The sequence below is a fragment of the Tiliqua scincoides genome, chromosome 1 (genome assembly GCF_035046505.1).
Source record: "Tiliqua scincoides isolate rTilSci1 chromosome 1, rTilSci1.hap2, whole genome shotgun sequence".
In the NCBI taxonomy this organism is placed as follows: domain Eukaryota; kingdom Metazoa; phylum Chordata; class Lepidosauria; order Squamata; family Scincidae; genus Tiliqua; species Tiliqua scincoides.
In genome coordinates this window covers 246,346,086-246,368,444 of record NC_089821.1, presented here as the reverse complement: position 1 = coordinate 246,368,444, position 22,359 = coordinate 246,346,086, and the positions used below count along the sequence as shown (strand labels likewise).

The window sequence follows — 22,359 nt, the reverse complement described above, 5'->3', positions numbered from 1 at the left end:
ATTCATAACAATGTTCCGGAAGAGAAACTGCTCGTATAACAATGAGACAGCCAGAATAACTTTTCACAGGATCTGTTTCCATTGCAGGAAAAAAAAATACAGGAAGTGTATACAGAACTGAGGTTTATTTATTTAAAAAATTATTCACAAATTCATCAAGTAATGAATAACTGTAATAATAAATCTATTTAATAATAGATTCATAGGGTTTTTACAGTGCCACAAGACTGTTGAGTCTTTGTTGCAACAGAGTAATATGAATTATTTGTCTAGAATGGATCCTATCCCTCTCCCTTACTGGGATCCTGTCCTAACTTGCACAAGGATCCTATTCCCATTCCCTCTCTCCTACCCTCCACAGATTTACATCAGCAAAATAACTGGCATAGATCCAAGGAGACCCATTGGGGAAGCAGAATCTTATCCTGAAGAAAATGAGCAAAGGTTTTTTTTCCTGAGGAGGCCTCCATAACTGTCCCTCCAACAGGATGCATTGTGTGCCGAGTTGGCATGGTTGCATAAGTGCTGGAGAAGGTATTAGCTTATGATACATGCATAATTTCCAAGAGGTAAGAGTATGCTTAAGAATTCACAGATTCTTACAAAAAACTTTCCACTTTAAATTGTTTTTAATATCTTTGAAATCAGCTGCTTATCAGGCAGAGAAAACAGATGCGTTGCAAAATCTTGAGCCAATCCTTTCTGCTTAAGAACTGCTCCCTCCTTACAGGTTTTCGTTGCAGGGCCTAAAAACATCTTTGTTTAATTAGGCTTCTGAGTCCAGGGCTCTTTAATTCTGGATATCTGGGCATCTATGCTGGTTAGATCTTATGGGACTACCCTTTTCGTATTGAATGCTGCTGGTTCTTTGTTTTCCTTTTTTCCTGGCTTTTAATGTGATATTTCTATTTATTGTTTTTAGGAGATTTTAATGCTTATATTGCTTTTAATGTGATTATCTGCTTGTAAGTCACTTTGAATGCCTTTTGGGGAGAAAAAGCAGGGAATAAATCCAGTAAATAAATAAAATATAGTACAGGAGCCACGTTCCACTCCCCCCCCCCCCCCAACAGTTTCCTACACATTCCAGGCCACTGCAGGTGAACTAAGTGAAACTTACTTCTAAGCAAGTATGTGTAGATTGGTGAAGCACAGACCACCTGATACCCTGAGCTTGTCCACCAGCAGCAGTCTAAGGGCCCAATCCTATCCAATTTTCCAGTGCCAGCGCAGCCATGCCAATGGGGTGTGCATTGCATCCTGTGATGGGGAGGCTGTCACAGAGGCCTCCTCAAGGTAAGGGAACACTTGTTCCCTTACCTTGGGGCTGCATTGCGCCTGCACCCGTGCTGGAAAGTTGGATAGGATTGTGGCCTAAGAGCCCAATCCTAGGCATGTCTACTCAGAAGCAAGTCCTATTATAAATGGAGCTTACTCTGAGGAAAGTGTGAGATCCACATCCATACTCACCTGGGAGTAAGCCCCATTGACTATAATGAGACTTACATCTGAGTAGATTGCATTGGATTGGGCTCTCAGTCACAATAAGAGCCCAATCCTATGTGTGTCTACTCAGAAGCAAGTCCTATTATAGTCAATGGGGCTTACTTCCAGGTAGGTGTGAAAAGGATTGCAGCCTTAATGCCCAATCCTATGCGTGTCTACTCAGTCCACTGGGTAGATGGGACTCATTAGCCTGGGAAGGCAGCTCATCTGAGAGAAGGAAAACTCTGATCCCAAACCTCCACTGCCTTGTGGCTACATCCAGGTATGGAAAAGGCTTCAGGAGTCAACCTCGAGGCAAAATCCGGAGCTGGAGTCCCTGAGGCAGTTCATGGCTGAACAGTCACGTTCTGGCGACGCCGCTGGAACCAACCGTATTGGCCTCTGCCTTTCCATTGGACCATTTCAGGACGTGGAGAGGGGGGATTTGCTGCATGGGTAACAGCCTATCCTCCATACCTACTTTACCCAGGCTTCGCGCACTGGAGAGAACACTCTGTTCCAGAACCACCATTCAGAGCGTGACACCATAGTCTTCCGAGACTGAAGGATGCCAACACACTACTCAGAAGCAAGTCCTATTATAGTCAATGTAGCTTATTGCCCGGAAAGTGTGTAGGATTGCAGTCTTACAGCCCAATCCTATCCACACTTTCCTGGGAGTAAGCTCCATTGACTGTAATGGGACTTACTTCTGAGTAGACATGGCTGGAATTGGGCTCTTAGGCAACATCCTATGCGCACTTTCCTGGGAGCAAGCCTCATTGACTATAATGGGACTTACTTCTGAGTAGAAGTGCACAGGCTGGGGCTCTCACACTAAGAGCCCAAGTCTATACCCGTCTACTAAGTCCCACTACAGTCAATGGGGCTTACTCCCAGGAAATCACCCCCATTGAAGCCAGTTCTTCCACCAGCTCTTTCCGCCGCAGCCTGGCCCTTTAAGCGGCCCCCTCCCCCCACATGGCTTTCGCGTCTGCGCGCAGGCAGCAAGTGAAGGGGCGTGGCAGCGCGCGGGAGGGGGCGTTGCTACCGCGACGGCGTGGCGGTGATGGGCACTCGGGGGCGGGGCTTAGGGGAAGAGAGACGCTCAGCTGAGTTGGGCAAGCAGTCAGTGGGTGACCTGTCGGGCACGGAAACGGTGCGTCGTCGTCGGCCCCCTACCCCTGGTGCTGTTGGGTCGTCCAGGCCGCCGCGCGGTCCGTGTTGCCCCAGGTAACGGCCGTTGGACTGGGGAGGGGCGAAGTTGCCGGGGTGACCGCGGACCCTGGCCAGGCTCGCCAGCATGCCCGCCCCCCCCGTGTGCGTTGGAGCCCCTCTTCGGTGTGCCCGCCCTCGCTGAGCCCCGTGTCTGTCTCCCTCCTCGCTCCCCTGAGGGCCCCTCCCCCCCAGGGGGAGCCTCTCCAGGCCCCCGCGCCTGAGTGCGCAGCACGGGACGCCCCGCACCATCATCACCCTCACAGCCCCCGACTGCGCCCTCCTCCGACCGGGCCGTCGGCCTGGGCTGGCTGGGGCCGCGCGCCTGTCAGCACTTCTCTCGGAGCAGGTGCTGTTTGCCACAGTGGGGCTTACTTCTGAGCGGACACGCCTGGGAGTCCAAGGGGACTGACTTCTGAGGAGGCAGGCACGGGACGGGGCTCTGAAGCGCCTGCCAAGAGCCCTCTCCTGAGCCGCCTCCCCCGCTGCTTCGCCTGGAGCGCCTCTCCTTCGTCCTCCAGCTCTGGCCCCGGGGGGACGCGGGAGGAGACGGGCGGCCGCTTCCGGCCTCTTGTTTGTGCGGCTCTGCGCCCCACCCCGGCCCCGTCCAGCAGCGCCTCGCCGCGGCTGGGCTCTGCCCCTGCGCCTCCCCCCCCTTTGTCCTGCTAGTTCTTGCAGCCCCTGCCTGCAGGCCCCCGCCGGGCCCCGCGTGGGCGGTGTCGCTCACAATGGGGCCACATTGTGAGCCCCGCCCCCGCCAGCTGCTTCCTCCTGTTTGTTGTGAAGCCGCCTCACAGGGAGAGCCTCGCTGTGGAGCCAGACGGGGCAGGGCCTGTGCCGATTGGGCCGCGGCCGAGCAGGTGACCCGCGGCAGCCCGCAGCTGCTTGTGTAGCATTGTCGTTTGGCTTACAGGCGGGGGCGGGACGTTCTGGTCCTGGAGCGCTGGGGGGGCGGGGGGAGTACAGTCGCCCTGCCCCGATGTAGCAGCTGCTCCAGGGATGAGAACATTATCGGGGAGAAGCAGGCTGTGGGCTGCCCCCGCCCCCCACCGCTTCGGGTGTCTGCTTCTCTCCATGACCCTCAGCCTTGGAAATGACTTCCTCATCTCCCACTTAGAGGGCTGTGTGCAGAGAATCGGATCTGGGGGGACTTTTGACTCCCCCCCCCGCTGACCAGAAAACAGAAGGAGGAGGCGCCCCAAAATGTAGGACGTCCAACAAGGAAGCTGCAAAACAAAAGCTGAAAACGCTCCTGTATGGATTGTATAGGGTTAACTCTCCCCACATCCCACCAGCTCTCCCATGGCATGTGGGGGGGGGTCTGTGAGGAGGGGGGCAAACAGCAAAAATAACTTCTTACATGGTTAACTGAAACACTATATTACTTATTGAATTTAAAACTATGTCACGTATAATTGATTGCATTGAGGGCACAATCCTAACCAGATCTACTCAGAAGTAAGTCCTATTGTGTTCAATGGGATTTACTCCCAGGAAAATGAGGTTAGGATTGCAGCCAAAGTTTGTTAATTACAAGAAGGCTATGTACTGCCTGCAGGGGAAAGGAGGACATTTCCAGGACAGCGGGCTAAAAAAGAGGACATGTCCTGGGGAAAAAGGAATATCTGGCCATCCTGCCCCCCCCCCCACCAGTCACCCCATCTTAAAGGATGAATTGTGGTACTTATCAGTTTCCCACACATCTTGAAATGGAATTCTTCAGGGTGCCCAGATCACCCTGATTAAGTGAAGTGCATTTTGCAAAGCAATATGTGATATTTGTATTTGTTAGTGTGTTAAAAGTATACAGTGGTTCATTATACAGTGTTCATAATCATTGTTTTCTGTATTCTGTATAATAACACTGTAAGAGAGGTCATTAGTATTTGGGAGCTGAGATTTAGAGGGTTATCTAAAATGGTAGCAGGGCTTAAGTACGAGTTTGAGGGCCCAGTCCTATCAAGCTTTCCAGTGCTGATGCAGCTGCAATGCAGCCCTGAGGTAAGGGAATAAACATTCCATTACCTTGAGGAGGCCTCCGTGACTGCCTCTCCACTGCAGATGCCGCAAACTTCCCCTTGCCATGCCTGCATCAGTGCTGGAAAGTTGGATAGGATTGGGCCCTGAGATATCCTAGTTCAGTCTCTTAGGGCCCAATCCTATCCAACTTTCCAGCACTGGTGCAACCACAATGCGACCCTGAGATAATGGAATAAACATTCCCTTACCTTGTGGAGGCCTCTGACTGCCTCCCTAGCACAGGAAGCAGTGCATGCGCCATTGGCACTGGCACTGGAAAATTGGATATGATTGGACTTTAAGCTGCTAATTTGTGCCAGCTATCCAAAATCTGTTTGGACTATAGTCATGTGCAGTAAACAGCTCTTCTTCAATAACAGGGTACATTTCCAGTTATGTACCTGACATGTGGTGGGTATGTGGGTTGAGCATTGATTGATTGCCTGGATAGGAGCCCGGGGGGATGGGACTTTGTGTTTTGTGGCCTTAAGTTTCACCATGGAATTCCACTTGGGTTATAAATGTAGGCTAGACAAAGGAGGTGTTTTTTACACCCTTGTCTCTGAAAATGTAGGGGAAGTCTTCGTGTTCCTTTCATGTGTAGCTACAGTTAGCCCCAAGGTCTAGCAGATGTCAGAATGTTGCCCTTTCTCTCTTTTTGAAACTCCAAGAACAAAAGCCTTAGAGGTCTCACAGCTCTGTAGAATAGCAGTGCCCCTCAGGAAACTTGAACCTGAAATGTGACAAACCAGGAAAAGAGATAATGGGGTTGTAGTGAATAATATTATTATTATTAACAGTATTTATATACCTCTTTTCAACAGAAAGTTCACAAAGCAGTTTACAGAGAAAATCAAATAACTAATGGCTTCCTCCCTCATAACGGCTCACAATCTAAAAAGATGAAAAAAGAACACCAGCAGACATTCACTAGAAAAGGCACTGCTGGGTGAGGTGAACCAGTTACTCTTCCCCTGCTAAATAAAAGAGGAGCACCCATTTGAAAAAGTGCTTCTTACCTAGTTAGCAGGGTTCGAGAATAGAAATGTCGACCTGGTGTGTGGCAGCTGTGAAGAAATCAAGTTATGTGTTGGGGACTATGCTAGGGATCATTAGGAAAGTTTTTTAAAATGCAAGGTCCATAAGTCAGTGCTGCAATATGTACACAGTTCTGGTCATGACATCTCAAAAGCAATGTTATAAAGCTGAAAAAAATGCAGAAAAAGTCAACCAATATGATTAGCGTGCTAGAACACCTTGTTTATGAAGAAGTACATTCGTAAACAAGAAGTACAGTACATAAAAGAAGTAACATTTGGGCTTTTTAGTTTAGGAAAAAACATGGCAAATGGGAGACATATTTGAGGCTTATCAAATTATGCGTGTGTGTGTGAGAGAGGGGTGGTTTCTTCTTCCTCTTTTACAACACTTGAATTAGGGGTCATTCAGTGAAACCAATTGGTGGGAGATCCTGGATAGAAAAAGGCAATACTTACTTAACATATTGAATTTGTTATCAAACTGTGGCAGTTGAGTCTTTCCATAGCTACTAGTCAGGATCACTGTGTACTACTTCCAGGTACAGCAGCCTCTGTGTACCAGTTGCTGGGAAGCAACAAGAAGAATTGCGTATGCCTTTCTTTCATGTTTGTAGATTTCCCAGAGGTACCCGAAAGGCCACAATGTGGATCAGGATGCTGGACTAGATAGGCATTAGAACCAGTACAGCAGGGCTGCACTTCATATTGGCTTTGAGCATTTTTGCATGACTGTGCATCAAAAGTATTTAATTAGGACTCTCGTGTGTTTTCCCGAAGGAGTTTTGACTTCCTGTGTTGTACATGGCATGCTGTGTGTTAGTCATCTGGGTATTTAACTAAATCTTTCCAACAGGCACATGTTGTTTGAGACACCTTGGTTGTTGCTGCTTTTTTCTTCAAACATACAGAATTCTGAATGCAGGTTGTCAAGGAAGCTGAGGATGTGCTGAACTGTGCATGATCCAAGCATGCATGTGGATGTCATGCATGGCGAAGGGAAGGTCATGGAGAAAAAATTTGTGAATTCCCTGTAGAACTTGAATAACCTGGACTTATGGAAAATAGAAGACTGAGTCTGAATATAGAAGGCTGAGAAGACCTTGGTGGTGGTCCATATCTACTGTTTCATGAAGTTATAGAACCTGATGGAGTTATTTTAGGCTGCAGTTCAGTATTCACCATTGAACATAATGGGACTAAATTTCTGAGTAGACACATAGGATTGTGCAGATAAAAGCCTAGCTTTTGACCAATAAGGAAAATGCATATGTTGCTGGAAAGGATTCCGATGGAAACATCTGTTTGGATTTAAGACCTTTTAGCAATATGTGTGTTCTCAGGACATTAGAATAACTCATGCTGGTTACAAACATTATGTATTCTCAAAGGCAGTGGTATGCTTGGGGGTGAGCATGGGGTGCAAATGCCCTGGGTGCCTGTAATTTAGACACCCAGGGGGCAGCACCGCAACCCACTCCCCCAGCCGTTGGCTTTTTTCATGGTCAGAACTGCACCAACAGTGGCTGCACTCTCATGGCCACTGTTGGCATGGTTCTGCACCGATCTGAGGGCCACCTTCCTCTCCACCCTTTAATTAAAAGGGAAGAGCTTGTCTCTTGGGTGCCTTCCAGTGGTGTGAAAAAGCTCCATTGGAGCCTTCTGCACCACTAGGAGTGGCATGAATAACTCTTTCAGAGCTTGTTCTGCCTCCTGCTTCCCCCATTATTTTCAAAGGGGGAATGAAAGAGGTGGCAAGCCTGAGTTAATTGCAGTGATGATGATGCCACCGCAATTGAGTTACTGCAATTTTGAGTCAGGGGCAGTGAATAGGTGAGTGGCCCCTGGAAGGAAAACCACTACTCAAAGGTAGTCTGTAATTGGCAGCAAGGTTAAGACAATCAAAGAGTTGTAGGCAGCAGTTAATCTGCAGAGGTCACGGCAGTTGTATTACAGCCCAGTCCTAAGGGTAGCCCAATCCTGAGCTGCCCGGGGCCCCCCTGCTTGGCGGCACCACAAGGCGCAGTGCGGACCATAGGATTGGGCCCTTAGTCAGCAGCTACAAGCTGTGCAGCCTGAGCACTTTGAAAGCAGTGTGATTCTGATCACCAGGTGCTGGGTGGACAAGTGAGGGATGGATCTTAATCTTCTTATGAATTTGCCTGCAGCACCTCAGTGATCACTGTCAAAGAGTATGAGCTAAACGTTCCCTTGTCTGACACAGCATATTTGTTCTTATCATTGGAACAGAAATCCTTATGGCAGCTTAATAAGAACAAAAATACCCATTTTTATAGAGTATGCAGGTGATTGGACATCTTTAACGTGCACATCTGAGCGATTAGCAAAAATGACTTTATAGCATGCATTAAGAAGCATAATTTTATTTAAAGCAGAATCTGTTTGCCGCATCAGCTCAGCTTATGCATATTTACCCAAAAGTAAATGCCACTGTGTTTGACATAGCATACTCCCAAGGAAGTGTTCATAGGATTGCAGCTTTCATGAAGAGCTACTATCTTGCTTAATTATGCTCCCTGGCTTTGGTAAGTATTTCTGAAAGCAGTGAAGGTGTTCACTTTAAGGCAGATGCAAGATTGAGTAAGACATTACTTTTCTTTAAAAGAGTTAAAGCATTAAAGTTGAGTTGCTTTGTTGAATGACAAACAGATGGATTGGGTGTGAGGGAGGAAGCGTTGATCACAGTCATAAGTAAAATGTCACTTTTGTTTGTTTTGCAAGGCATCTGGGGCTGCTGGGACAATCATGCTGTGGTGGCAGTATTCTGGCTACTATGGATATCCTCAGTATATTTATATGAACTATCTCAAATGTTGCTGTTCTGTGTCTTGGGCTGACTTACCCATGGGACCAGAAGATTTGTGTCGGTATGCCTGAAACATGTTAAAGTATTATTTTGAATGTTGTATATTTTTGTGTTGGGGTGGTTTCCGTTGTGTTGAGTGGAATAGGCAGAGCCACAGAAGAGAAATTGTTGCCTTGGATGTTCTCACCTACTGCCTGAAGGTTTGAACTGTTAGCACCGTTGCTATTTAAGATTAAAACTGCTCATAGCAGGGTGGGTAATAGCACTGCATTCCTATTAGGGTAATGGTTGTGATTCCAGCTGGCTGGATGCTTGTCAGTGTGTGGCCTATGTGTAGTCTTGGAATGTATAATGACAAAGAGAGTGCCTGTCACAGACCTGTTCAAAGGTACAAAAGCCCTGGTAGTAAAATGGCTGGTAATTCATGGTAGACCTAATTTGTATATGATTGAAGAGCCAAGTTCAGTGCCTATAATCTCAAGTTACTAAGGGTTTTCATTACAGGTGTTAGGATTGCCAGTTAATTATCAAAATATGTAACTTCATGAAGCACGGAAAGCATTTCAAACTAAATATGGGTAATTGTACATAGGGATCTTATTTAACATTTGTGATTGAACCCTGGACCCCTCAAGTATATTAATAAAATTTATAGAGATGTACACAGAAAGCCAGAATGGGTAGAAGGGTAGAAAAAATCCATTATTAGAGAGGGAAGCAGTTCATTCTAAATTATTGATTTTTTAAAAGTGTTTGGATACTTCCTTAAAAGTACCTACTAATTAGTTTTTGTAACTACACAGGTATTGGTTTGTTTCATTCTTGCAAACCAAATCTTGTATTTGGACCTTTTAAAAAAAATGGATTCTAATTCTTTTACATAACCGTGGTCTTCTCACTCGAATAAATATATGTCAGATTGTTGGATTATTGCTGGCCATGAAAACCTATGAACATATATAAATCTTGTATCTCTTTGTTGTATTACTTAGGCTTGTCATATTTTCCTTTTTTATCGACTGGAAGGATTTCTTCATAATATTCCCAAACAAACAGGATGTGTCCTATGACCTGTAGCCATGGCAAAATTTTGTACTTGAGTGCTGCTTGGAATCAACATTAGCAGCTTCTTTAGAAAGGAATTAATTCAGGCTTAAAGAACACTAGAGCCATTAGTTGTTTGATTTTTCTCTGTAAACCGCTTTGTGAACTTTTAGTTGAAAAGCGGTATATAAATACTGTTAATAATAATAACTAGATATAAAATAGGCATGCAAGTCACCCAAATGGATCAGCAGATGATGCCTTTCCAGTACCTGGCTCCCAGTATCAAGCCATAAGTACAGGATTCATTGTAAGGATAGTTTTCCCCACTACCTTTGTGTTTTACAATGAAAAGCTATTTTTTATAAGAGGGTCATTCAGTAAGTCCAGTTTTAAGGGAGATACAGAACAGGACAAGAATCGCCTCTAAAAATCTTAGGTGATGGAGCTGATGTGTTATATACAAACAGAGATTTCTGAACAGTCTCCTGGAACATTCTGGTACAAAGTGTCTTTCTTTGTGCAAGTATTTGAGGAACATATTCAGATTTGTGGTGTGTAACATTTATAATTCATGTGTCAGAATGGAAGTCTTTCTACTAAAACTTTTTATTTAATCATGCTCATTCTAAACTGTTGTCTTGAACTAACCTTTGTTTCTTGAAATGTTAATTAATTTACTATCTTGCATACTGTTCTTCATTTATTCTGATTCTTGCATACTAAGGAAGAAGAGTGTTACGTATTCAGAACTTGCTTTATTATTATTCTTTACATATTCACCAGCTGGCTCATCCTGAAAGAGATACTTATCTTACAGTAGCACTTGACCATGAAAGAAAACTTTACAGGTTTGGCATTAAGCACAAGGTGAAAGAAATGCATCATGCTGGTTAAGAAAATGATGGTGAAGCCACTGTTCCATAATTTAAATGCAACGTATAGATGGACGAGAAAATGAAAGTTAAAATGTTTGGCTGCCTAGAAATTTAAAGTTAGTCAAACTTTAAATTTCTAAATTTACTCACAAACAAATACTTGGATCTTTGTGCTCAAATAGTTTGGTTTAATAATAGGTTGGTGGTTCAATTTATAGATATAGCTGTTAAAAATGCCAAAGTGACAGTGTAAAACAAAAGGAAAGGCACAGTGTAATTTGTATTTCATTTTCTCCTTGGTGAATCACATCTACAGGGTGGATATTTATGGAATGAAAATGTTTTCATTTTTAAAGCAGTGTTCAGCTTCCCTCATTTTTGCAGGGCAGAATGTTCCAGATCCAGCTAGCATTGGTTGCATCAACATAATCTAGTTAGGCTCTAGTTTGTTGTTTAAAAGGTCTCTGTCCCTATCAGTAGCCAATTCATTGACCAGTCATGCTTACTTTCAAACATAGTGAATTAAATTCATCAAACACTATTTTAAAATAGTGATGGAAAAAAACCTTCCTTACTAACTGGATTCTCTGAGTTTTCAGATTTAAACCTTACTGCAAATTGAACTGGGGCATGATTGAGGACAGTTAACTCATCTGACATAAGTAATAGCCTGCTTCATGGTGTACTTCAATTATGATATATTTAATCTTTGACAGAGTTTTGGGGCTCAATCCTATCTGGACCTAGCACCGTTGCTGAGTGTCATAAATGTGCTGTAAAGCAATGTTTAATGCACTCTCTGAGTATGGCAGGCCGGCGCCAGGCCAGTTGATTCTGGGCACAATGCCAGATAGAGGATGCAACGGGAGTGCCCGATGATAAATTGCACCGCCAAGTAGTGCTGCAAGTTTTTGGGGTGGGAGGGGAAGTGTTCTGGGGTGGAGGGGATTGGCCCAGATCCTATCCTCCATGTTGGGCTGAAAAGCCAGACACAGAGGCTCTGCAGTCTGTGCTGGAAAAATAGCTGGTGCAGACTCAAGTAGCCTGATTACAGGGCCTGTGTTTTTACTTGGGAGAAGGGGATGAAAGTCCCTTTTCTCCCAAGGTAAACCTCTGACAGTCAGTATTTTGGTGCTGCTGCACCTAGCAGCTCCACTGATGATAGGATTGGACTGTTAGTCTCTTCACGAGAAGCTTGATTGATATAGATTTGGGCAACTTGGATTTTCTTTGCAGCCTTTGGGTGATTGAAATCATGACAAATTGAGGTTTTTGTATTTTTTTTTTCTTTAAAGGAAAGGTTTGATGTATACATGACTAAGGGTAGTGGACATAAAGCAAGAATACAATATCGCTAAGATGAACTTCGTGGGTTGCCTTTGGAGAAAGAGAGGTAGTGTTGTCTTGGTGCTAGTGGCTGGATTCCAGTGCCCATGGTGATTTTGCTACTCCCTCTCTTCATAAGATTATAAAAATATAGGACAAAAAATGTGCAATCTATTATGCTTCAAAGCCAGTTTTCTCCCCTCCCCAAGGCAAAAATAGCCTTTTAAGGGTCCAATCCTATCCAACTTACCAGTACCAGTGCAGCCGCAATGCAACCCTAAGATAAGGTAACAAATGTTCCCATACCTTGAGGTCAGAAGAAGAGCATACCTCATTGGCACAGAAGCACCGGCACTGGCAAATTGGATAGGATTAGCCCCTAAGTCAGGGGTGCTCAAACTTTCAACTTTAGGGATGCTGGACCTTTAACAAGTGTATAGAAGAGAGAATTTCAGCAGGTGCAGCTTGTCATCTGTGGAATGACAAGTTGCACCTGCTGCAACTTGATTGATATATGTCATCTGTGGGATGACAAGTTGCACCTGCTGCAATTCTCTCTTCTATACACTTGTTAAAGGTCCAGCATCCCTAAAGTTGAAAGTTTGAGCACCCCTGCCCTAAGTCTCTCCAGCGTTTGGCTGCATGTGTTTAAAAGGCCATAGATGTAGGCTTGCCTTTGTGTATTCAGTGTCATGTAGTGTGATCCAATACTATTTTATTGGAGGAGCTTACTGTTATTTTTTAAAAGATAATATTTAACTAAAATTAGATTTTGATATCTAAAATTACCTTGATGGAGAAAATTCTAATGTGTGATATAAGAGTATACAATAATATGTTTTCATGCTGTGCAGATTTGAATGATCTTCTGAGAGATTATCAACAGATGGTCAGAGCTGAACTTCATTACTGGCTGTGTCTGTACTGATAGCATCTAGAAATACATGTCACCAGAAATTGGATCACCAGAAATTGTAGTTTGGTTCACGTTGCATACCCCCTGAGTGATAGATTGTCCTCACAAATATAATGTGATACAGACTATCCCATTTGCCATACATAAACCAGTCTAGTTTGCTATCAGTTGTTTTCTCCAGTGTGTATGTTCACTTGGCACAAAAGTTGATCACTATCTCTGAAAATGAAAAGTAGTCTTGGGAGGCTGCAAGTTTTAGCAGGGGGATAGCTAAGGTTCGGGGTGCTTAACCTTTTCATGTCAAGTTAATTTCTGCACAAATTTCTCCTTTCAGCTGCTTTTTGTTCCAGTAGGGGTAAAGAAAAAGATACTGCAGTGTTTCTCAAACTGTGGTTCACGACCCACTTGGTGCGTCGCGACCTGATTGTTGGTGGGACGCAAAGCTTTAACTGATAAACTGATAGCTGAGAAGGCAAATGCATGGAGCCCTATGGAAAGTGAAACTGAAACATATCGCACGTTTACTTGCGATTGGACAAACGTGCATTGGTTTGTTTCGAAGGGCAGGCCGAAAGGAATTAAACGCCTGAATGCAGCCCCACAAGAAGGAAATGCCCTCACTCCAGGCTGACAAATGTATTGAGTTCTATGGAAAGCAAAACCAAGCTTCACGTTTGTGTTGTGACAACACAACGTGCCTTGGCTGGTGTTGAAGGTCAGCCAAAGGGGAATGCATGGCCGTCATAATAGTCCTCATGTGATGAAAGTGGAACTCAACAAATGCTCCAGAAGTCAGGCCCTCCTCCCACTAAAAAGGATAAAAACAGAGGTTTCAGCTGGTACAGTAATTTTATTTTGCTTTTTTAGACTTGTAAAACCAGGTGGATCCTGATAGTCCAAACTACCCCCCCCCCCCCAACGGAGCCTAATTTCCTCTCCTCACCAGTCTGAGGTTTTAATGCTGTTTAGAGGGAAGCTTTGAATATCAATCTAACCCCCCAAAAAACATGCTAGATTTTAAACTGATTTCAACCCAAATCACACTGAACTGGTTTAAATATAAGAATTTCAATTGCACTCGGCATTGGATAGGACTAAAAATCATACTATTTTGAGGTGGGGGTTGAGGTTATTGCAGGCAGGTTACAGAGATAATTCACTTGGTGGAACAGGGTTGACATCCCCATCTCATCTCCCCTTATTTAATTATTTGTTTTACTTTAATTATTCACAATTATTTATTTATTTTAATTTGCTTAATGATGTCACTTCTGGCCATGACATTATTTCTGGTGGATCCCAGACAGATTGTCATTCTAAAAAGTGGGTCCCAAGCTAAAACATTTGAGAACCACTGAGATACTCTATACCTGAGTGAGTAGAGTGTTAATCAATACTTGAATGTCTTCTAAATTTTCTGCATTATTATATCCCAGCTTTTGAAAAAAGTCTTTTGACATGAATTGATGGCGGAATCAGTGGAATCTCTCTCTACTTTCAGGACTCCAGCATACGTGAACAATGGGTCGGATTTTCTTGGATCATATTGGTGGTACTCGCCTGTTTTCCTGTGCAAATTGTGACACAATCTTGACCAATCGCTCAGAGCTCATATCTACCCGTTTCACAGGAGCCACAGGACGAGCCTTCCTCTTCAATAAGGTTAGTTAACCTCACCTGTGCCTAGTTCAGCACCCACACACTTTTTGTACCAGAAGGCTTTTTATTCTGTGGCATGAATTGTGGTCCTGCTGCTGCTATAATTAACTGTGAAGTTTTGGTTACCTTTTAAAGTATTGTAAATTGTTCTGTTGCTGTTACTAAAAGCAAGGTATAAATACTTGAATATTAAAGTGTGTGGCTGCACTTTTCTCCTGCATTGCATAGTTGTGTGGGGCATGAACACCAGCTGAAAGCTATCCAGATCAGTGTGGTAGGAAATATTTACCTAAGTATATCCTTGCACAAGTGGAAGGGGTCCTTGCAGGAGTAGAACTGTCCATTTCACAAAGGAAGCTTCCAAAAGCAGAAACACTAGTTGGGATGCTACTCAACTGCAGATGTCTTAAATGTGTGTTAAAGTGGGCATGTTTTTCTGAGGACTGCTTCACATGCCATAATTTCTTGCACAGGTGTTACTTCCTTATAGGAAGCTATATGTGTATGGTTGTATGTGAGTGACTGGGGAACGTGTCTCACTGTGATGTCTGTATAGAAATTGCTGTCCATGAAGTGACCTTAAACCAGTGGTTCTCAAACTCTCTAGTAGAGTTTGAGAGCCTGTAAGTTTTGCTCGGGTGGGAGGAAGGCGGCAGGGATGGGGGGAAGGCAGTGATACGATGACCAGCATCACGCTGCTGTGTAGGGGTGCAGGAGCGTGCTTCCACTCACCCCCACTTGCAGCAACCTCCTGGGGATCGGATGAGCCTGTCGCCAGCCTTAGCAAGGCTCTCCATGCAGCACAGACCCCTGTAGAATGCAATCGTGATCGTGACCACTTACTGTTTCTCAATCACAAAATTGGACGTGGTTGCAATCGCATTTTGCAGGGGTCTGCACTGCATGGAGAGACCTGCTGTGGCTGGCACTGGGCTCCTTTGACCCCTGGAAGGCTGTGCAGGTGGGGTGAGTGGAAACACGCCCTGTGCCCTGATCAGAAGCACAATCCAGAGGATTACGTCACTGCTGTCCTCCCCTTAAGGGGGCAGAGCCCAGGGCTCTCAGACTGGGGTGTCACAACACCCCAGATTGAGAACCACTGCCTTAAACTGTCATTGAATTGCCTGCCTTTGGGTGGCCCGTGGGCTGCTTCTAGGATCTGAGAATCCTTGCATTTTTTAAGAAAAAAGTTAATCTTCAGTTGCTAAGAAATTTGAAAATTTGAGAGTGACAAATACTAAAGGATTGGGAAGAAGGCCAACTGCAGATTTCAAAGGTGTAGTGTTCTGCTTGTGTAAAGACCAATTTTTAGAAAATGGCATCAAATGTCCAAGGGCCATTGTTTGTCATAATTATATTCCCCAGGAGGGGAGGAAATGGCTATCAATCTTCTAAATAATAATAATAACGGGGACTTTACTGTGGGCCCCTTTATATGAATACTTGCAGGATTTGAAGAACATAAAATGTGTAGAATTCCAACATCAGTGTGGTTCCCTGAGAAATCTATACAAGTTCTGGCTTGTTGGATAGAAGGTGCCATTTATCAAGCTATGGTTGAGGGATGGACCATATGGGTATTTTCTTAAACAGGTTTACCAGTAGAGAAAATTAAATGCTTAACTTAGTCTTTCTGCTTCAACTTTACTCTCCAAATTTAGATTTCTCATAAGTTTTTATGTACACTGTCCATTGAAGCACATTAATTTTGTGTTTCTCTATCCTTTATGAAAGACTGATGCGATAGCATTACTAAGATTGTCTCTGTTCTTTCCACTTGTGAGCCTAGCACCATCAGCAAGTACAGGTGTGCCCCCACATCAGCGGATCCTTATCCGCGATTTCAGTTATCTGCAGGTATGGGACCCCTGCCCCTCATGTAGCCATTAACTTTGTTTTGAATCTCCTGATGTTTTCGCAAGTGTTTCCTTTTGACTTGTTTATGCAGAAGACTGGACTTGCAGACAATTAGTCTGCCACTAGAGGGAGTGCAAGCAATATCTTGCACGTGGAGTCTTCTGTTTAAGCAAGTTACAGGAAGAAAGATCGGAGCTACCAGCTCCATGATGCAAAAACAAAGGTAAGGGGTGCACGGGGAGTCCCCCTATCTGCAGATTAACCCCGCCCCGCATCCCCCCGCCATCATGGCTATTACCTTTGTTTTTGAATCTTCCAGGCTGCCTGGGTGTTTTCTTTCTTTAACTTAAACTGAAGACTCCACATGCAAGCTATTGCCTACACTCCCTCTAGTGGCAAACTAATTGCCTGCAAGTCCAGTCTTCTGTATAAGCAAGTTAAAGGAAGAAAACACCCACACAGCTGTCAGGAGATTCAAAAACAAAGGTAATAACCATGCGGGAGAGGGGGCGTGTGTTCCTATTTTTATAGCGTCCCCAATATCTGCAGTTTCCATATCTGTGGGAGGTTCGTGGAACAGATTCCCTGCGGATGTGGGGCATGCTTGTATTCTAACCTGGTTTTGATGATCCATTAATGTTCTTGCATTTTTTGCTAAAACTAACCATTGAATCAGGTATCCATCTTGTGTCCTTAGGGAGCTCATATCTTTTATGAAAACAAAACCATTAGTATTTGCCTTTTGTCTCAATACTGAGTCCAAGTGTTGAAGTTTTTTTTAGAACCATTGTATGGTAAGTATTTCAAAGCTCCTTGTACTAAGAGTTCAATGGTAGCTTAAGTTTTCTTTCTTCCTACGATTGTTTACTATGCTGCTAATATGCTCTCTAAACTGATCGTCTTTTAACTTCTTGAAATCCAGGACCCCATCTAATTCCAACATTCAGCACAGTATGTTGTCTGTGCAGCACCTAGTATCTGTCTCTTTGTCTCTAAGATAGCTATCTACAAAATACGAGTTTCCTGTACTTTATGAAGATAGAGCTGGGAGAAAATGGTGATACAAAATAAAAACACCCAACACCACTTTCTGCACTTCACATTTTTGTAAAAAAAAAATAAAAACCCTGAATCTGTGAAAAAAATAAAACCATTTTATTTAGTTTTTATTAATGGGGAAGGTGCATGGGTAATGACAGAGGCTGCATTTGCTGACACTATGCCACCTATATCACTCACCTAGTAGATTTTAAAGTAATTATAATTATAATAGCAGTTTGAATAAAAACATATAACACCACTTTCTGCACTTCTAACTTTGGAAAACCCCAAAATCTCCCCCCTCCAAAAAAATTCCTTCTGCCTCTTAGATTTTAAAGGTACAGCAGCCTTATCTGTCTTTGCATCTGTCATCTTCTCTGCCTCCTCCTTTTCCTAAAAAGCTGCCCAGAAATAAAAAGGTAGTACTTCAGTTAGGGGACAAACAGTCTCTGACTCAATTGAGTCTGCCCTGCCCAGAGGAAAAGGTTCATTAATCTTGGACAGGAAGCATGTTGAGGCAGTGTTTATCAATTATAAGTAAGATTTATTAAATGCAGATGTAAGCAAGAACTTTCATTAAATATGAAAGCGTCAAGCTAATCAGTGATAATGGATAAAACTGGTATTATGGGTTTACAGCATAAGGAATGAAATTTATCTTAGTCACATCCTTCCTTACCACTGACACAAACGGGTTGAGATATCACGCAACTTAAGTTGGGAGAACATATGATAGTGGAGTTCTCCTTTATCTCTTTCTAGGCTGACCAGAATCCATTGAGTTGTTGCCCAGTCCCAACTGGAAAGAAGCACAGTGGTGGAGACTTCTAAAAGAGCTTGCCTTCAGGGATGGCTCCTTTGTCTTTTGTTTTGGTTTCAGCTTGCCTCTCTGGGGGGATGGGGAGAGTAAGCAGAACAGTGTCTATGACACATTCCTGCTACTCTACACAGCCTTGGGTTAAACTATTGTTGTTTGGGTCTTGATATGCCTCCTTCTTTCTCTTGTCTTGGTTTCTCTTGGCCTTGACAAAGTAACTGTGAAATCTCAAAACCACTGCTGCTAGACTGATAAGAAACTGTTCATCTCTCACGTTCACACATCTCTCATGCTCTTTGTTCTTCTTTCTAGCAACATTTTATGGGGAGGGGGAGTAATAAAGGAAATCTTTTCTAGCAGTTGGTAACCAATATGCAGTAATTATAGCATGGTAAAATTATATATCATAACAAAGCATCATAAATGATAATGGAGCCTGAAAGCAGTCTGTCAAAATGGCACTTTTCTTCTAACCTGTGACACTGCCACTGATAGTACGCCCCCACCCCACCTGAAAAGTCAGTGCTCTAAACCAGGGGTGTCCAAACTTTTTGGCAGGAGGGCCACATCTCTCTGACCCTGTGTCGGGGGCCGGGAAAAAAAAAAAAGATTTAATTTACATTTCAAATTTGAATAAATTTACATAAATGAATACATTAGAGATGGAACTTATATAAGTGAATGAAGGTCTTGCAGTAGCTCATGAAAGGCCTTGCACAAAGCAAGCCGGCCTTTCCTTCGCTGCTGTTGCATCACAGACATGAAACAGCAAGCAGTGGAGGGAGCCCTTGCTCCACAGCTCACCTGAGAGGTTGAACAGTTGACCGTCACATTGAGAGCAGTTTCGTCAGGCCAGCACGGGCTCCAGCAAGTCTCCGGAGGACCAGAGCTCATTGGAGATTGCGGGCTCTCAGAGGGTCGGATTGGGAGTACTTGAGGGCCACAAGTGGCCCCAGGGCCAGGGTTTGGGCACCCCTGCTCTAAACCAGTGTTTTTCAGTCAGTTGTATTAAGTGATCAACTCTTGCTGAAGAAGCAGGCTGAAGCATCATCAGGTCAGTGAACTTAATTGTACGCAAAAGCATTTTGAATATGTCAGTTTATGTCATTTGGATGTTCATGGAATTTATGGGCAGGAGGTCTGTTCTAGAGGGTAGAGCCTCCGTCTGCCTGAAGATAACATCCACAAGGTCGCCAGTTCGAGGCCACCGGCACCGTGCGACCTTGAAGCAGCTGACAAGCTGAAGCCGAGCTATTCCATCTGCTCTGAGCATGGGAGGATGGAGGCCAGAATGTGAAGCCAGATCGGAATGAAACACCTGAATGTAGTGGTTGTTGAAAGAAAGAACCTTCTTTCAATTGTAAGAATCCCTGTTTAATAAGGGATTTAAATAAAGCCTGCCTATGTAAACCGTCTTGAATAAAGACCAAGAAAGGCGGTATATAAATACCTGTTGTTGTTGTTGTTGTTATTATTTGCTTGTAAGAATGTGAACCACCTTTTGATGAACATTTTATTGACAAAAAAAATTTAAAGGTTGGTAGGCACATTCTTAGTTGTACACCAGATATTTCCTCCTTTAAGAGGAGAAAAGGTTGAAAAGCACTGCTCTAAGCTGTCGCATGTTTGAGTAGTGATTGCAAAATATCCAGTTAGAGTAAGTACATCTCAGATTCTTTCTGATGTCTTCTACAGGTAGTAAATTTGCAATACAGTGAAGTCCAGGACCGAGTCATGCTCACTGGTCGCCACATGGTTCGTGATGTGAGCTGCAAGAACTGCAACAGCAAACTAGGCTGGATCTATGAATTTGCTACCGAAGATAGCCAGCGCTATAAGGAAGGTCGTGTTATTCTTGAAAGAGCTTTGGTCCGGGAGAGTGAGGGGTTTGAGGAGCATGTTCCATCTGATAACTCCTGAATGGACATTTCCTTGTCTTCAAGTGTTCTCTGTTGAAACTTAAAAAAAGTGAAAAACCCACAAAAAAAATCTACTTGCATACACTGTCACCTTAGCATCAGCGTTGGATTCATGAACGACGGAGAGGGAAAGATTGTGAGAGAATTTCAGATGAAATGTTCCCCCTTCTTTTTTTGCTCCCTTTCTCTGACATGTTTATAGAGAGAATATTCTATGGATGCTGTAACTTATCTTTTCTCTTACAGTCTCAGATATGTTTGCATTTGAAGCTGTGAATCCTCTGAAAGGAATTTGGAGATTTCTTTTTATTAGAGAGATCAGTGGGATTTTAGTTTGCAAAACCCGTGACATCAAAAGGAAGGTCTAGCAACGTGTTTTAATTTATTTCCCTTTTTTGTTCTTATTTCAATTTGTTTTTAGCCAGACTTTTCACCTGATCTATTGATTTCAGAAGAGGTCCGAATTTATGATGAGTGCTAAAGGTTCAGTGTCTAGTCCAGTTTGTGCTGGCCATTGATTGATTCATGTTCTTGTTGGGGTTCATTGGTAGTAGCCTGGTAGGAGCCTGTGCTTATCTGTCTCCTCTTTTATTTTATTTTTTAGTTTGTGGTAACCCAAAGACAATGTCATTCCTCTTAGGCATCCCTTATACCATATGACTGATACTTTTTTTTAATAAGGCAAAACTGCTTGTCTCTTTCTAGGTGTAACTTACACAATACTATAAAGAAATGGCTGTCCAGTCTCGTGTTGCTTCAAAATTTTGTTAGTAGCGATGGGGTTGGAGCAATTTCTGTTGCTTTCCTCTGATGGCTGACCTCATTATATAGAGAAGTTGAAACACTTATCTTTTTTTTCCCTTTAACCTTTGACTTGACATTAAAACCTGGCCATAAGGAGAAGGGCATGCCAGCATGTACAATAATGCATACAGCCAGGCATCCAATCTGTATCTGTTTAAGTGGCTAACCACTTGTCTTCAGATGCTGCTTCTGATGTCAAAGTTCTTACTCTTAGTTGCATCTTTCCATGCTGCGCCTTTACTGCTTTCACCAGCACAACAAGCTAATCTGGCTGTATTTAGTAGCTGGGCTACCTGGTGCTTCTTGTAGCAGTTACTTGTGTTGCAATACTGAGATCTTGCTCATCTGAGCAGTTTTCTGAAAACTATCCTTACTCAGGGGTGCCCAAATGTTGCTGCCAGCAAGGCTTGTCACGTTGCATTTTCTCGAAGTCGAAGAGCTGCAACTTCAAAGATTAATCACAATTTTGTACTCTCCTTGTCATTACGAGATATTTCACTGACAAGGTATTTGCCTTACTGTAAAGGATTCTGAACTATCTAATGGTGTTTAAGTCCTACAAATGTGCGATGAATGCAAATGGGGCACCTAACTAGCTGGAAGAACAATGGTCATGACTTCATTCCTAACCACACTTGCACTGGCTTGGGACTGGGGTCTGCCACTGCAAGTGCCTTTAGGAATTTGGTTGCACAAGCCATTCCTCCCATATGTTACTAGCAAACTGGAGGGCATCTGTGGTTGTACTTCTCACACTCCACTTGTGGCTTTCCAGCCACTAAGCTACAGTTTGGGCACCCCTGTTAGGTTGAACTTTACATAACTTTAGAATGCAACTTAGAAGGAAGACATGTAGATTTGTGCACTGGAGCTGATTCAGGATACTTAAACAACAGTGTGCTTGTGCCTCAGATGAGTAAACTGTACTATTGAGTTCAGTAGATTCCTATTTTAGTACCTGAGTGCTTCACTAACCTGGCAACTTCTCATTGGCACAGTCATTGATGTACCCTACATGTATTTTTGATGTTGCAGTACAATAAAGTATGTTTTGTCCTGAATAGTCTCGGATATGTTTCATTTCTTAGACTATTATTTGAATAGCGTTTTGTGAATTGATGTTCAGCATTAGGATTATTAGAAGTACCGGCATCTTTCTTTTTATTAAACTACTAGCAGTCAATACTTGATACTGCACTAGCTGAAAAAACAGGATGGAGAATAGGAATAAATGGGTAGTTATTGCACAGTGATGAGGAGTAAGAATTTGGGTCCTCAAGGTCCTGTATGGGCAGCAGTGCATGTCTGCTTATTCATAACTATCAGGGCTTGGAGATGTGCAGTGAAGTGGCCTAAGTAGCAGTTGGTATCATAGTATTCAGGATTATGAAAACCTTTTATTCAGATTAAATATTGTGATGAAACTAGTAACGCAGCTCCTCTTCTATAGTTGTGAATTATAGAAAGGGAAAATGTTACAGTAGAGCAGGGGTCTCCAAACTTTTTGGCATGAGG

General features: G+C 43.4%; 1 protein-coding gene across 1 annotated transcript; it reads left to right on the top strand.

Moving 5' to 3' along the window:
* Window positions 1-2,575: 2,575 nt before the first annotated feature.
* On the top strand, window positions 2,576-21,905 carry YPEL5 (yippee like 5). Its single transcript, XM_066611645.1, has 3 exons — window positions 2,576-2,718; window positions 14,249-14,409; window positions 19,817-21,905. Exons 2-3 carry the CDS (start codon window positions 14,269-14,271, stop codon window positions 20,039-20,041), a joined length of 366 nt encoding a protein of 121 aa, XP_066467742.1. The 5' UTR covers window positions 2,576-2,718; window positions 14,249-14,268; the 3' UTR covers window positions 20,042-21,905.
* Window positions 21,906-22,359: the final 454 nt, after the last annotated feature.